A 16,632-nucleotide genomic window follows, 5' to 3' on the forward strand; every position below is an offset into this window, starting at 1 on the left:
CAGCGCCCTCCCACCACTTTCCGCTTCCGGAGCCGGGCGCTACGGGCCGGGCCGGCCTCGGCGGCGGGGCGCCAGGTGGGCTCGGCGGACCCGGCTGCCTGTCTGGGGGGTGTTGCGGGGAGGATAGGGACTTCCCTTGGGCTGCTCCGTTACAGTGCCGCGGGTCCCCGTGGGGAGTCTGTAGCCGCGGCGGGGGCAGGTCCAGGGGTGGGGGGGGTGCGACGGCGCCGGTGGGGGTCAGGCTGGCGGGGCCCAGGCGGCCCCTGCCGGCAGCGCCTCCCGCGGCAGCCGAGCGGCCTGCGGCTGGGGAGGCCGCTCCGTGAGGGGAGCGGGGCCGTGCGGCGGGAAAGTGGCGTGGCGGAGCCGGCCCGGGCAGAGCCTGCCCCGCCGGGTGTCGGTCTCGTCGCCGGGTTTGTCTCCGCCGAGCCTGCGGTGGCCGTTGGAGGCCGTTGCAGACCGTTGGGAGGCGGTGGTTGGATGTGGCCTGGTCTCGGTGCCCTGTTCCTCTCAGCTGTGTGGCTGCAGGGAGAGAAAGGTTGTTTTTTCGGTGTTTGTTAAAGGAACTGGTGTTACTTTTGTGTGTGGTGGCCACCAGCACAATAAGCTGCTTTTTTTTAAGTGACAGGAAAAGGAGAGTTTGCCTCTTACAGTGTTTTTGAGCTTACTTAAATTTAAATGAAAATTGAATGTCACCAAAGTTTGCAGTAGAGGGAGCTTTAAAATAATTTGGGTGTTTGAAATAATTTCATGTATCTTTTTTTATGTTTCTTTGCAACTGTGATTCTGTGCATTTTGAAGCAATGAAATTAAGGTGATAAAACCAGAGCAGTTCTCTGGTGTTGGGGAAGAACTCTATTTAGAGAGAGTTAATAAGCAAGACCTTTTGTTTGAATCCTATAACATGTTAAAAAAAAAAAGTGCTTTAAGGCAAGGCAGTGTGGTATAGTGATCTCTGCTTTAATTTCTTTAAGGTGATAAGCATATAGCTCAGCGTATGTAAACGTCAGCAAAGTATAGAACGGTTTTTTCTTACAAGCCTGAGCTGTGTAAGGTCGTGACCGGAGAACTAAAGCAAAATCGATTAAGCATCTAATCGCTTAGAATTAATGATGATAAAAGGTTGCGCTTTTGCCAGGCAAAATAATAGAAATGGACTTCCCCCCCGACACACACTCTTTGTTTCTTTTTGAGAGCCTTTACAAGGTTGGAGGGTACTGAGGAGGTACGGGCTGACTGGAAGGAACAAATGGCTTTAACCGTCATGGCTGCTACCTCCTAGAAATGCAGGATTCTCACTTTGGCCTTAGTCCAGTTTCTCTGGAGAGGGAATGAACGCCACTGCCACCAATTCCAGTGGCTTCCACTAAGCCCTGCATGTGTAAGGAGAGACTTAAGGTTCTCTTGGTTCTTCCTCCTCTTCATTTCTTTTCCTTTCTCACTTCTATTCACCAGAAGTTGTCTGCTCTCTCTCAGTAAGCTACATCTTTTGCAGCAGTGGCACCAGAATGCACCTGAAAGTGGTGCTCTGAGCCAGTCCGGGTTGGACATGTTGCATGGTAGCACGTGGGAGAATATTCTGTGCATCTACGTCAGCATCAGCAAAGCCTCAGTAAAAGGGAGATTTTGTTTTCTTTATCTGGTGATCTTTCTGATTATGAGTGTGTCTCTCCTTTTTTTCTCTCCCTCCCCCTTATGGAAAACAGGATTTGAGTTCTGCAACTGCTTAAACAATTTTTTTTTCTCTCCCTCCATTCCAGCCAAGACACCATGAATGATTTTTTAAATTTTATTTTAAAAGTTATTTCCTTTCTTTTCCCAGTTTTTGAAACTTAACACTGTAATTAAAGAATGAATTTTAACTTTAATGAAGCATAGTTGTTTTCATTTATGAACATTAATACAATGAATTAAATACATGTGTAGTTTTGAGCAAGACTTAAACCTACTTTGCAGCAGTGCCAATTGCTGGAAAAGTAACAGGGCCAAGCAGACAGCAGAGGGATTTTTTGAGAACCATTTATTTCAATGAAATTGGAGTAACAGCACAATCTACATAATATTTTATATTTTTTTTTTTACTGTAGCCTGTCAGATTCGCATTTCACAAAAATTTACCTACCTTACTTAAAATACTTCGAAATATCTATTGAATTCAGCCCTTTACTAAATTGGGGTCACAATTTTGAATGTAAATTGCTGCTATGTCATTTAGGATTTACATGATTTATTGGACTAGGTAACTTGCAATAAGGCGTTACTAAATTCATTCTGCCTGAAGTCTAGAATCATGTTCTAGAAAGGACACCTTGTTATGGGACTTTGGATGACCATTGCGGTTGTTAAAATGAGTGGTTTCTTTGGTGTGGGGTATCTGAAAACTTTATATCAAAGTGTCTAGTGAATACTAGTAGAGGTACTTGAATCCTTGGCCAGTCGTCGTATCAATCATTTGTTGAAATTAATATTGCCCAAAGTCAAGGAGTGTGGTCCAGTTTGGGTTCTGGCTTAAAGAGAGTAGAGTGCTTTTGTGGATTAGAGGCTTAAAGGAATCAAAGGGGCATAAATGATGTATACTAGAGGTACAAGGAGCACAAAGCTCTGCGTGAAAGACAGCGGACATCCTTCACTCCTTCTGTTAAAGGAAAGTGCAGAATCTCTAATTTCGGTGCTTTGGAAATACTTCCTGCAGATCCATCAAGGACATCCTACAAAAATTGTGTGACACTGGACTTTTATTTTCCTCATTGAAGGTGAGCCATGTCTTTCCATTCCGGGCGAGGATGTCCCCGTGGTCAGGGGGGACCAGGAGCAAGAACTTCAACACAGACCTACCGCCCTCAGAACCTACGTCAGCTTCACCCACAACAGCCCTCTGTACAATACCAGTATGACCAGCAAACTGCCCCTCCAACAACCTATTCAAACCCTCCGACCACTGGTTACATGCCCCCCAGGCCAGACTTTGTGCCCTATCCTCCTCCAGTGCCACCTTCCACGCAAAATCCCATCAGCCAGTGTCCCATGAGGCCACCATTTCCAAACCACCAGATGAGGCAGAGCTTCCCTGTCCCTCCATGCTTCCCTCCTGCACCTCCACCCGTGCCAAATCCTAGCAATGCTCCCGTGCCAGGAACTCCTGCTGGGCAAAGCACCTTCCCTTACATGATGCCTCCTCCTGCAGTACCTCATCCTCCCCCGCCACCAGTCATACCACAGCAAGTCAACTACCAGCCTGTGTACTCCGCGGGCTACTCACAGCAGTCGTTCCCACCACCTAACTTCAATAGCTATCAGCACAACTCTGGCTCCTTTCAGAGCAGCGCTACCAACAGCGGTGGCGGCAGCAGCCATTTTCGGCACACGGGTCAGTATCAGGGAGAAAAGTCACAAAATGATCGACGGTCTCCAGAGAGGAGCAAGCACTACGACGAGCACCGACATCGTGAACACGGGCACATCCACGGTGACAGGCATCGGTCCACTACCCATGGGGATCGTCGGGATCGAGGCCGGAGTCCGGATAGGAGGAGGCAGGAAAGCAGTCGGCACCGGACAGATTACGACAGAGGAAGGCTATCGCCTCATCACAGAAGTTACGAGCGTAGCAGGTAATGTGAGGTATCTTCCACTTGCAGGGGGAAAGCTGCAATTATTGTCCCATAGTATTTGCGTCAATGTTCTTCCCTCACCTGTGTTTTTCCCTGTAGCTTGGGAGGTAGTTGGTACTCAGGTCTGCTGGAAGGAGCTACTGTTTTGACACCTTTCAGGTACACTGCTCCTGCCTCACCTTTGCAAGCTTGGCAGATTTGTTGCCCTTGTCCATGGAGACAGCTGGAAGCAAAGAAGGTCTTGTTTGAAAACTGAGTGGATTGCTGAGTAGTGCTCTACTCTCATGGGTGTTTACCGTAGAACATGTGGCATGAAAGTAGAGTTGGCGCAACTTTATGCAAAAGGCTGCGTTCAGAGTTGAGCCTTACAAACGTTTAAGTCCCAGCACTTCAAATTTCAAGATTTAGGGTTCCAGGTGTTGCTTGAAATTGGTCTTTCTTGGAGTAAGCCCTGTGTTTGTAAAGAACCAGCACTTGGAGGGGGTTTACAGTCTGATAGCTGCACATATCTAATCCTTGCAGTGAGGTGTTTTAGTGAAAAGCATGTTGCGCGGTGTTCTTCGTCCTACGCTGTCCTCATCCTCGTGAGAGACCAGTGCAGGTGTGTGCAGGCTTCACAGGACCTCCCAGTGAGTGCGTAGACCTGCCTGTGTGATTCTGTTCAGGATGAAGACCTTGGCAAGCCAGCCTGTCGTCTCAAGAGAGGACTGAGGTGAAAATTAGCATATACCAGTTAAAAGAAATAGGCAAATTGTAAGCTACATTGACATCTTATGATTCAGGTGGATGAGTGTGGACAGCTTATTTTGGGATGTATCATGAAGTTTCTGTCTCTGTGTTTCATAGACACAAAGAGCTTGCAAATTATGAGCTGGCCTGATGCAGTTTGCTGCGTGGTGTTTTAGAGCAAACCATCAGCAGTTAAATCTTTCAAATGTCTTAGATTTGCTCTCTTGATCACTCTTTATATGTTTAATGATCTAGGTCAGAATATTCAAGGAGAGACACTGGAAAGTTAAGTATTTAAATATTTGATCAGGGCACTTGGATCATGTGCTCTGATTTTAGAAGCTCTGAGCTTTCTCATATCACACATGAAACATGAATTTACACATAGTGCCTGTGGAAATGAAGTTACTTTAATTTAGATGTGCAGAGATTTAATTGCAGAAACTTAGCTGTATTCCAAAAAAACCCCACACAGACATCACGTTCAGTAAGTTTACTCTGATTTCCAAAATAGGATTTTCCTAAAACTGAAGGCAGCTGGCGTTAAGGCACTGGCCTTTTCTGTATGACAAGCTTGTGGAATTTTCTGCCCTGTGTAGGTGACTCAGATATTTGCCACGCAATTTCACAATTTATTGTTTAGATTTTAAAGTTCAGTTTTAAGTTTTAAAACACACGTTTTCAGCAGCTTCTTTCTTACACATTTGTGGAGTACTGCGTGAGGCCAACAGTTTCCAGGTCTACATTACAACGTATCTGCTTATTTTAATAAGAACTACTTCCTGGCCATGTTGTGGATTTTTTTGCACAGCATGGCATAGAATACGCTCTCTCTGAAGACTGAAGTCTGTGCTTGAACAAGGCACGGGTAGAGAAGGATGAACGGGTGTGGGGAAGAACAGTAGATAACTTATATGAACTTTGTGCTTTGTAAATTTGCATTCTATTTCATGTTATGCATATGGAAACATACATATATGTGTTCATAAATAAACTTTACTCATTCTGTTAGTCCACCAAACCACCTGATGCACGTATTTATGGTTCCTTGTGTATCAGCATACTCATTTACTAGGAGATTTGACTGATAACACAAATGGTTGTGGACTAACAAGTTGTCAGCTGTTATCAGAGTGTGAAAACTGCCTGTGTGATCTTTGCTGCCTCAAGTACACAGTAATTTCACAGAATCATTTAGGTTGGAAAACACCCTCAAGATCATCAAGTCCAACCGTTAACTTAGCGCTGCCAAGTCCACCACTAACCCATGTCCCGAAGCACCACATCTACAGGTCTTTTCAATACCTCCAGGGATGGTGACTCAACCACTTCCCTGGGCAGCCCTTTCCAGTGCCTGATAACCCTTTTGGTGAAGAATTTTTTCCTAATATCCAGTCTAAACCTCCCCTGGTACAACTTAAGGTCATTTCATCTTGTCCTTTTGCTTGTTACTTGGGAGAAGAGATGAACACTCACCTTGTTACAACCTCCTTGCAGGTAGTTGTAGAGAGCAATAAGGTCTCCCATCAGTTTCCTTTTCTCAAGGCTAAATAACCTCAGTTCCTTTAGCCACTCCTCACAGGACTTGTTCTCTAGACCCTTCACCAGCTTCACTCATCTTCGTTGGAGATGCTCCAGCACCTCAATGTCTTCCTTGTAGCAAGGGGCCCAAAACTGAACACAGTATTTCAGGTGCAGCCTCACCAGTGCTGAGTACAGCACAATTTCTTCCCTAGTCTTGCTGGCCACACTAGCTGTTGGCCTTTTTGGCAGGCCAGGCAGCTTTTCAGCCACTCTTCCCCAAGCCTTCAGTTAATTTAAAACTCTTTTGCCCCAGAAATATGTTTGAATGGTCAAGTTCTTTACGTCTGTGTCCAAATTGAGTCTTGGGTGTCATAGTTTCAGCATGATGCAAATTTTCTGTGTCTGTCAGTTTTTTGTGTGTGCTTGAGGTGGCTGTCAAGGAGGGAGGGCTTGCCAGAGACACTTGAGTGACTGCTGCGCTTACAAAGCTATTGTGCATGGAATAGGTTTTTCCCCTTCCTTGAGGCATTAGGAGTGGTTAAAGACACAACAATCTTACCCTTTGCCATTTGTAACAGGAGAAGAGGAAGAATGGCAACAAGCCCTGTGGTGAATTTATAGAAGTTAAATTTATAGAAGCTCTGTATGGCTTGAATTAACATTTGTATTGAGATAGATGGCTTTATGACAAAGGCAGCGGAGATAGGTGACTGTCTTTTGCAAATTTCTTGAAGGTTAGCATTAAGAATGTCTGGGTTTTTAGCAGTCAGCATGTGTGTATTATTTTGCATAACATGATCTCAGCCTGCTTCTGTGCTCCTTTCAGGTGTGGAATGTATGAAATGCCAGATTTCTCATTTAACTTATGTTTTGGCCTCTCCAAGGGAGCGGGAGAGGGAGAGGCATAGGCACCGTGACAGCAGAAGATCACCGTCGCCAGACAGATCCTACAAAAAAGATTACAAGAGGGCAGGAAGGTAAGGAAGATTACATTCGGTCTCTTGTGTATTTGAGGCTCTGTGCATCTATGCATGTGAGTTGTTGTGTATGTATATGTGCATACGTGCCTGGTTTGAAATCAGAAAAGATGATGTCTTAAATTTATTACTGTCTCCTTATACATGCAAATGTCAGTTATCTCAAGACCTTGTAGAGTTAGAAACAGGATTAATCTCTGGAGAGGACTTTGCTGCTCTGTCCTAAAAAATTCCTCTTGCATCTGCTTCCAGTCTGTAAATTACCAATGCAAGAATGCAAGTAGGAATTTTAATCTAAAATAGTATGTATTTTTTCATTCTAATTCTTGAATAAGATTTAAAATACAAAAGCACTTTCAATTTTAAGTCATTTTTTTATAGTAGGTCAGAACTACAAAGTGCTCTTTACGTTGCAAGTTAAAAGCAGGATAAGGCAATTGGATTTTGTTGTAGTTTATATGATAGAATGATGTAGTGATATGAAGCAAACTATTTTTTTTCATTACAAAACTGTCACTGTTAAAGTAATAAAGGGAATTGCTTTCGTTTACTTTCTCCCACTAAGTCGGTCTCCAAGCAGAGAGAGAAAGAGACCCCGATGGGAGGAGGACAGAGAAAGGTGGTCTGAGAACCAGAGCTCCAGCAAAGAGAAAAACTATACCGCTATCAAAGACAAAGAATCGGAGGAGAATGCATCTGAAAAAAATGAAGAGGAAGATGAGGAATTACTTAAGCCAGTCTGGGTTCGCTGTACTCATTCTGAAAGCTATTATTCCAATGACCCAATGGATCAAGTGGTATGTTTGTGAGAGAACTCTAAAATTACTGTACACAGTCCTTTATTGATTATTTGATTACTTGATTAATATGAACCCTTCAGCAGGATCATGTTTTGTGTCATTTAATCCTTCTCTCTTCCCAACCATCTCAGTCTTTTAACCCTCTTAAGGACTTAATTTGTTGGTATTCTTCTCTATTTTCGTCAGTTTCTTCTGTCTGTTTTCATTCAGATTAGTGGTACGTGGAAGAGGGGCACTTTTTTGTCTTCAGGAGGGAAGGGTGTTTTGTTTTTTCTGTTATAGCTGTATTTGAGCAAAGATGCCTCAAGCATCGTATATTCCTACAACCATGGAGAAATTTTGTGCAGAAGCAGGAAGTCAGGTTTCTTTGTACTTGACAATAACACTCGCTGGTGGAGTAGAGATAGAGGGAGGGAGGTTTCTGGGGTTTTTTTGTGTTTGTGGTTGGTTGTGGGGTTTTTTTTGAGAATGACATGGAGGGTGGATTCATGGTAATTTGAAGCAGGCAACAAAATGAGCTGAGTTTTGTGTTTCATGTCTGTGATGAAATTTTTTTGAATTGCAAAATACTTTCACAGGTCTCCTGTTTCTTCTAAGCCTGTTAAAAATCAATGCTGAGCTGTACTAAATGCTTAGCCATAGTTCTGCTTCGTTAGGCCAAAGGTTTGATGATAATGCACTAGCAAATTAAGTAATTTCTCTGCTAATTCACCTGGTGGAGCAATGTAATGGTATGCTAAAGCCTTAACAAGTATTTCCATGTTTTGTTGTACTACACTGAGATCTGTCTTTCCCCTCTCTTGCTTTTCATTGTGAAATGCTGTTACATGTTGTGTTCATGTGCTATTTCAACACTGTCTTTTTCGTTGTTGTTGTTCTGCTTTTTAATTAACAGGGGGACTCTACTGTGGTAGGAACAAGCAAGCTCCGAGATCTGTATGAAAAGTTTGATGAGGAGTTAGGAAAGCGACAGGCAAAGGCCAAAGCAGCCAGGCCCCCATGGGAGCCACCAAAGACCAAGCTGGATGAAGATTTAGGTAGGTAAAATCGATGACAAAACTTTGAAATGGAATAATCTGTAGTTAACCTGGTTTTGGCAGTTGCGTGTATTTAATAATGTTGGTGGGGTAATCTGTGTTTTGTAAATCGTTCCTTTGTATTGCATGCTCATGTGAGTTTTACTGTTACTTATTGTCGTGGTTTTGGCCAAATCGGCCTATGGCCAGCGACAGCCCCTCATGCACAGAGAGTAGGAGGAGAGATAAAGAGAGATTTATGAGTTTAGAAGAAACTAAACTACTTTAATAAAATACTAAGAATAAAATAAAAAGGAAAATAATGAAATAGATACAGTATATACAAAACCATGTTAAGCTCCCAGGATGACGTCACCAGCAGGTACTGGGGAAGTCTCAGGCTGGACTCAGCAATGGGTGGGAACTGAATTCCACAGATGGAGTCAGGAACACATCGATCGGGATCAAAGGCAGATGAACAGACAGGGTCCTCCTCGGACGTCAGCCATTGAAGGAAGAGAGTTGACTCTTTGATCCCTCAGCTTTTATACCGAGCATGGGGCAGGTGGGATGCAATACCCCTGTTGGTCAATTTTGGGTCACCTGTCCTGTCCGCTCCTCCCCGCAGCTGGGACCCCTCTGTGCCCCTCCGCTTCCGACCCTTTAACGGGGCAAATAACGAAATTAGCTGACCGGGGTTGTTATAGCAATAAGTACAATCAAGAGCCTCTCTGCATACCATTCCTTGGCACAAACTGTCTTATCACTCTGAACAAACTGCTTCAGACACAACATGCTGTTAATTTCAGAGAGTTAGAAGAGGCCTAGCTAAGAAATAAAAAATACTGAACAGAAAGTTGGTTCTGTTTTACCTCAAACCAGGACACTTTTGACTGAAGCAGAGCTGGATTCTTTACCCAGAAAGTCTAAGGGAAGATGGGGAGTATCCAGCACTGCCTTATGCTAGAGTCTTTTCCATGGTATGAAAGCACCTTGAGCATGATCAGATAGGCCAAAGCATGGTGCACAAGAGGCTTGGAGGAGCTCCTGGTCTTATGTTTCTAAAAACAAAGCAAGAGTAGTGGTGATAAAATTGCATGGCTGCTTGTTATGGCACTGACTTCATCTTTCTTCTGGATTGTATTTTGGTTGTGCAGCTCTGCTTCCTATAATCTTATGCAGAAGTATTAGTTTTCAAAACATGGTTTATCTCCATTGTCATTCTTCCAGTGAAATAAGTCTGCTGGCTGTATCAGTTATTGGGGAAATACTGCTTGAATTAGCAGGGCATGCTTTTTGATAGCAATTTGGCTACTCAGAAGCCAATGAAAACTATTTTTCTTGTTTTGTGAGAACTGTTAGCTATTCCTTTTATACTTTCAGCATTTCAGTGTTTCATAGTGTGTTTAAGAAATTCTTAGGTGTATCGCATTAATTTAGATACTCTGTTGGGCGTGCTTTTTAACTGATGTTTGCTGGTTGAGCTGTTTCAGACTCTCATATCTGAGCTTAGTAACTATTTAAAAATCACATATAAAAAATTCTGAAGTTGAAATACAGGTATATAATGACATGGTGAGTGACATGCTGGTAGTATAAAAAGATAAAACAAAGATGAAAGAAAAAAATGAACGCAAATTAGATAAAATGTGAATTAACTTTTATAAAGGAAACACCTTTTTTATGTTTTTTTGAACAGTGTGTTTGCACGTATTCAAATTTGCTCAAGAATTGATAGCAAAGTTAACTGTAGGGTTTTTCGGGAGGTATATTTTCACGTGCATGAAGCGAGGGCAAAACTGCTGCATTCAGCGTAGCTGTGTGAAGCTTCACTTCCTCAGATCTCTGCAGAAAGAGTTCCTTTGCTGCTCCAGGCTAAAATATGACAGGGCCAAGAGCAACTTCTCTGTGTTTCTTTTTCCACTCTTTCTGGAGGACCCAAAGGCTCCGTGTCTACGCTGGTCCCCTGGGCTGGTGTCTGTGACAGTTTCTCCTACAGCCATGCTTCTGGAGTGTCTAATAGTTTGTCTTATTTTGTACTTAAGTAAATGCTGTCTCTGTTCTTCCTTATGTTAGCAATAATTGCGTATTGCAGTGAGATAGCAATGCGTTTCAAGAGCACTTTTAGATCATGAAAGGCCGACTTCAGTACATGAAACCTAAATTTTTACATTGGTCTTTCAGAACTCCATCAGGTCCCACACTCGTTTTGCACCTACAATTAGACTTGCACAACTGATTGATGTTTGTCAGAGAACTTTTAAAACTCAAGTGTTTGCGGATTTTTGTAGGAACATAGGTGTATGCGGATTTTTGTAGGAACATAGGTGTATGCGCATTTAGGCAAAACTTGATTTCAACTGAGCATATATGACCTATGTAAACCATATGTCCCAAGGACATATTTTAATAATGTTATGCTGAACTATGGACTGTATAAAAATACAACATAATTTTTTTTTTAAAAGCGTATTTTACTAGTAATATTCTCTTATTTTCTCTCTCTCCCTCTTTTCCTTTTAACTAAGGAGAGTCTTGTATTCAATAAATACACATATTTTAAACCATAGTTTCACAGTATTTCAAAGCACTGGCAGCGTAGTAATATGTTTTCTCTTAACTGAAAACTTAGAAATGGAAGAAATGTTGCATCCCTCCAAGCATAATAAAACTTAGTTGCATCATGGTATGTGTCTTGGCTATGAAGGCATTTATTTAAGTTGGAGCTGAGGAGATCTGTGGAAATGAGTGACGTTACTTGTATAAGAAAGGGAGTTGCTTGTAAGTACCACAAGAGGTTAGAGATATTTATGAAGTCCAGACACTTACTAAAATTATTTTGACAACACCACAAAGGAGATATTTTAACGAGTCTAAGACCGTCTTCTGTTCTTTTTTTTCCTTTAGCATTATTCTCCCCTCTGATACATCAGAAAACTTCTTTCAGTTAATACAAAGAAAAATATCTTAAAAAAAAAAAAGTAAGGAGGAAAACTCACAGAACAGGGCTTCCAAGAAACTTATGACTGGATTCACTCAGTTAGTAGTTCCAGGTGTTTTTCTTATCTGTGGTTTCTGATATGTGATAATGGATTTATTAGAAGTAATTGGTTTTGAAAAACTAGTCTAACAGTACACGTTCTACAGTAATTCTGTACTTCTATACATATATGCTTTTTCGAAACTCTTAAATAGAAAGTATTCTGCTACAGACAGGAGCATTTTTAGGTAAAATGAAACTAGACATAAGTACTTTGCTTATTGCAAGCAGAATTAACTTTTAAACAAGAAGAGGTTTTTTTGGTTTTTTTTTTTTTTAGCTTTATGGTAACACATGTGTTGGTTATAGCTCTATAATCGTTAATGCCAAGTAACTGAAATTGTTTTTCTACAACTGAGCAGTGGTGCTCCTGGACAGCCAAACAGCAATCTCTCAAGTATGCAAACAGATGCAGTTGTTGTAGACGTTTGCTGTCATTTTTAATTAAAAATGCAGTTGCTGTCCCTCTTCATTAGCGTGAATATCACATACAACTTTAATAACTCTGTGCCACAGTTAGCTATGGCATGTCAGAGAACGCATTGCTATTGGAGGAGAGAGTGTGTGGAAGTGTTTTTCAGCTGTTTTTATTTTCCCTGTGTGAATCAGAGAGCTCCAGTGACTCGGACTGTGACTCTGAAGATGACAGCAGCTGCTCTAGCAGTTCGGATTCAGAAGTTTTTGACGTCATTGCAGAAATTAAGCGTAAAAAAGCACACCCTGATCGTCTCCATGAAGAACTGTGGTACAATGATCCAGGACAGGTATGGTGAGAGGAAAAAGTACTGTGTGTCTGAAAGTCATTCTCCCCTGTAGACCTAAAATTCTGTGTTGCTGTCAAACATGCTGGGCGACATCTATTTCAATATGCATTTTTTACCCACCTTTTCCCTTTTCTCTCTCATCTTCTTCAAAGCCCTTCACTTTTGATTTCAAGAGTGTGGTTCCAGCTCATGAATCCTGGGATTTATTCAGCTGGAATCATGTCTGACAGTGTTAATAAAACCTGAATTGCTAACGGTCTTCTAATGTCCTCTTAGCCCTGAGATAAAGGCGCACAGATGAATTCTGGGATGGAGAAAAGGCAGCATGTTTACCTCCTTTACAAATTTTTCACCTAAAAGCTCTCTGCTCATAATGATAAATAATGTTTTAAATATGCAGTTAATGCTCCTGATTTCTTGTCTAATGCTTTTTTTTGTAATTGCATGGAGATTATAATTCTCATTAAATGTAATTGCTGAACTCATGAAGTGGTGTTTTGAATGTATACATTGCACAGAAGACTAGTTTTTGTTTGCAGATTTGCCATCTTCATCTTTCTTACTTAAATATTTTACTGTCTATCCTCACATTGTCAAATGGCACCTCAGTAAATTTATTTTTCTGGCACTTTGCGTGATGCATGAGTTTAACATGCAACAAATCATAATGCCAAGAGATACTGCAATGCTTATTGCCACTGTGGTAATTCAAAGGAGTGTTGAATATTCTGTTACAGACTCATGTTTATGCCTCTAGTTAAAAAAAATAGTAATAATGTGACTGAGCATAATTAGCTATTTTTATTTGTATGGAAAACAAAATTAGAAAACTGTTTAGATATTTAACTGAAAAAATTGTGTAGCCCTTGGGCACACGTCAAAGTAATGTTCCAGGCCAGAATATTAGCTAAATAAGAAGACATGGAATAACTGTTGTATGAATAGATACAGGAATGTGTGGTTTATGAGTTTCCTGCTGAAAAACTTTCTTTCCCGAGAACTTTCTTGAGACTGACTCTTTGTCTTTCTTGAAGGGGCTGAAATCAGATCATAGTGAGCTTGTCAGTGCTGTACTACTTTTGAGTAGATTTTATTTGAAAACGTTTTAAGTTTTCCTAGGTATTTATGTGTTGTGCCAAAATTCTTTCTAACTATCACTACATAAACCAGGAATGATTGCCGGGCACACTGGCCCATACAAGTACACCGTCTGACATGGAACTGGATTTTTACGATGGATCTTTCCAACCCTTCAATCTGAGCAGTGTGTTTGTTACTCTGGATCATCTCCAGCAGTGCTGGCAGGTGCCAGAAAAATTGTTAAAGCTGATGCCACCACAATGGCTTTTTGCTTACAAGTGTTATTTACTTGTTTGTGTTGCCCTGTTGGTCAGAGAAAGTAAGAAGCCATTGCCTTAGTTTATGTAGAATTGTGATCGTTCAGCATCATTTTATCATCACTTCATGATTACTTTTCGGCATCTTGTTCCATGAGCTGTGTCATTAGTGTGTCAATAGGGACAAGATATCTGACTCGCTTCTCAAGTCCTGGACTTTACAGGTACCTCACATCTCTCCCTCCGTTTCGGTCTGTGCGTTTAATGTAACAGAGGCAGCGCTAGTGCTTGTTTTTGGGGGAGTGATGAGCAATTTGCTATTGAGTGTATTTTTTAACCCTCTTCTGTTTTATGGCTGTATAAGCCGGTGAGGACGTATGCTCTTACCTATAAGCATGATTCAATTTCATTGATCCTGTACTTTCCTCAAGGGTCTCAAAGTGCGGAAAAAAAGTGTGAACAAAAAGATGTCATGTCACTTTGTTGTTAAGATTGCAGTAGTCAGTTCCCAAAGGAGTAGAGAAGTGCCCGACTTCTTACATTCCTTTGCATGTATGCACTGTGCCAGTCTGAAGAAATTAAATTGAGATTAACATTCAGAGAATTAACATCAAAGCTAAAAAGTTGTGTCCCTCTCCCTGCTGTCTGAAGACTACATTAACAGCAGTTTGGTGGCTTTTGTTTCCTGAGGTATTTTCACATTGTATCTATTTGCTGGTGGTACTATTTAGCTCCGCCCTGGACGCTGGTTCCATTTTCAGACTGTTTATAACGGCACGAAAAGTTCTGCTGGTTTTTGTATTGCATTGCAAGGTTGTTGGTTTTTTCCTAAGTCTAAAAACAATGTTTCAGTTCTTGAATTCAAACTTTGAAAAAATGCCATTTAGGCCTGGGGTTGGGAACTTCATTTGTTTTTCTGATTTGGTTCTGGGTTTTGTGCTTTTTTTGTTGGATTTCTGCAATAGGTGTGATGTTAAGAGCAGAAAACTTTAGGCTATTGTGGTAATTGATGGTCTGCATTGAACTTGGTCATAAAAGTGAAAAGACAGACACTAGCTTTATACCACGTGCAATGGCCCTTTTTGATATAGCTACTTGATGCACCCATGCAGAATACTGAAGTGGGTATGTTTTTCCCTCTTCCTCTTTTTTACTGAGCTGTTCGCAGGATGTAATTGAAGTCTTCCCATTACTTCTTTAAAGTAACAAGTAAAATCTTCAAATGGTCTGCTTTGCATACTTTTGGTGATAGCCTTCCCACGGTGCAGAGGGGTTAATCAGGGACGGGATTTCAGTCAGTGAACTGTGTGGAACTGTTTGCACTTAGAGATTTCAGTATGTAAATATTTGCACGTGCATGTTTAGGACGTGAATCTCATTTTAGGGAGAAAGTGTTCTATTTGTATGTAAAAGAAATGGAAAAGATGTATATGACAGTAGAGTGGTAAGATTCTGCTGAGAGCATTTTTCCATCTTATGCTTCTGAAACGGTGACGAAGTTCTAATGCTATTGTGCAGTTCTCTTACATTAGTCTATACTGTTTTCAGTTTTATTGGCTTAAGAACATCCACTTAATCTAAGCATGACAGGCTTTTAGAAGCATCAGCACTCCAGGCATTAAAACTAACATACTTTTCCAAAACCATTTTTCAATAAAAACAGAATCCTATTTTGTTTTTGACAGATGAATGATGGACCTTTGTGCAAGTGCAGTGCTAAAGCACGACGAACAGGAATAAGACATGGCATTTATCCTGGTGAAGAGGTAACTAATTCTAAGAATTGCCATTATGAATACAAACATCCTGCTGTAAATTCGTACTTGGGTTGATTTGAGGGTTTTTTTCCATGACTTACAGGCTTAGTAAAAACTCCTGTGCAACTTTAAAGCACATAGTTGTGTAACCTCATATTTAAAATGCAATACTAGTAATGAAATCCACCTGAAAATTATGTAAAACTTTTGCTTGTATTTGTTCAGTTCTAGGGTGGGGTTTTTTTTAAAGTTTCTGAAACACCGTTGCATTAATAAAAAAGAACTTGTGGTCAAAGATCTACCATCTTCAAGTGGATGAGTATGTTATGAGGGCCGTCTTTGTAAAGGGATTGTTTTAAAAGTAAATAAAGTATTAATTCTGCTGCTGACAGGAGCAGGAAGCTTGTCAGGATATGTTCTTCTTGCCTTAGCACTAGAGCATGTCTGCACTGCGCACAGTGCTGTCTGCACGCTGTCAAACAGTTTAAGTTCTTTAGGAATGAGTGATTAGAAAAAATTACTCCATCAGCTTCCTGAAACACATTTGATAGTGGTAGTGCCTTTCTTTTGAAAAACATTGATGAAATAGTGCTTGGTTATTTTTCCGTAGAAATACTCATTTTTACACAGCATGCTTCGTGACCAGTATTGTTTCTGGAAAGAAAAATACTGTTTGGACCACCTCAAACTTTTTTATTATAAAAACCGTTGCTCTTGTGAAAGAATTTGCGAACATTAATATGTAGGTTTTACGATTTACCTTTTTAATTTTTCTTGAAGAATTTCATTTTTCAATTTGTCTTTTTACATATATTTACTAAAACATTCTTTTATTTCTCTGCAGTTAAGGATTTGTGAATATTTCTGTGTATTATTCCATTTCAGAAAAATTACTTTGGTCTTACTATAAATTGTCCCAGTTCAGGATCAGTTCCTCCCTACGTTGTCTCTAGTGTTTTTCTTGCAGAGAAGGAGAGAGAAAATTTTAGCAGGAGAAAACCGGTATATAAAACCTGCTGCGTGAAGGCAGCTGCTCCCTGGAGGAAGGCCAGCTGGGAATTTGCAGTTTCAGAAAATCTC

General features: G+C 41.0%; 1 protein-coding gene across 3 annotated transcripts in view; it reads left to right on the top strand.

Moving 5' to 3' along the window:
- The first annotated feature begins 6 nt into the window (after positions 1-6).
- The window catches only part of DROSHA (drosha ribonuclease III), a 74,551-nt gene continuing 57,925 nt past the window's right edge, over positions 7-16,632 (top strand). Inside the window, exons 1-7 of one of the 3 annotated variants that reach the window (XM_063326089.1) lie at positions 7-75; positions 2,751-3,608; positions 6,746-6,838; positions 7,404-7,635; positions 8,534-8,675; positions 12,304-12,458; positions 15,481-15,561. In XM_063326089.1, coding sequence (XP_063182159.1) covers positions 2,758-3,608; positions 6,746-6,838; positions 7,404-7,635; positions 8,534-8,675; positions 12,304-12,458; positions 15,481-15,561 — 1,554 coding nt within the window. In that variant the 5' untranslated portion in view covers positions 7-75; positions 2,751-2,757. Of the gene's footprint in view, positions 76-2,689; positions 3,609-6,687; positions 6,839-7,403; positions 7,636-8,533; positions 8,676-12,303; positions 12,459-15,480; positions 15,562-16,632 lie in introns of those variants that run through there. The other 2 variants (XM_063326088.1, XM_063326090.1) reach the window with 2 other exon arrangements.

Source organism: Chroicocephalus ridibundus, chromosome 2 (assembly GCF_963924245.1).
Source record: "Chroicocephalus ridibundus chromosome 2, bChrRid1.1, whole genome shotgun sequence".
NCBI lineage: Eukaryota > Metazoa > Chordata > Aves > Charadriiformes > Laridae > Chroicocephalus > Chroicocephalus ridibundus.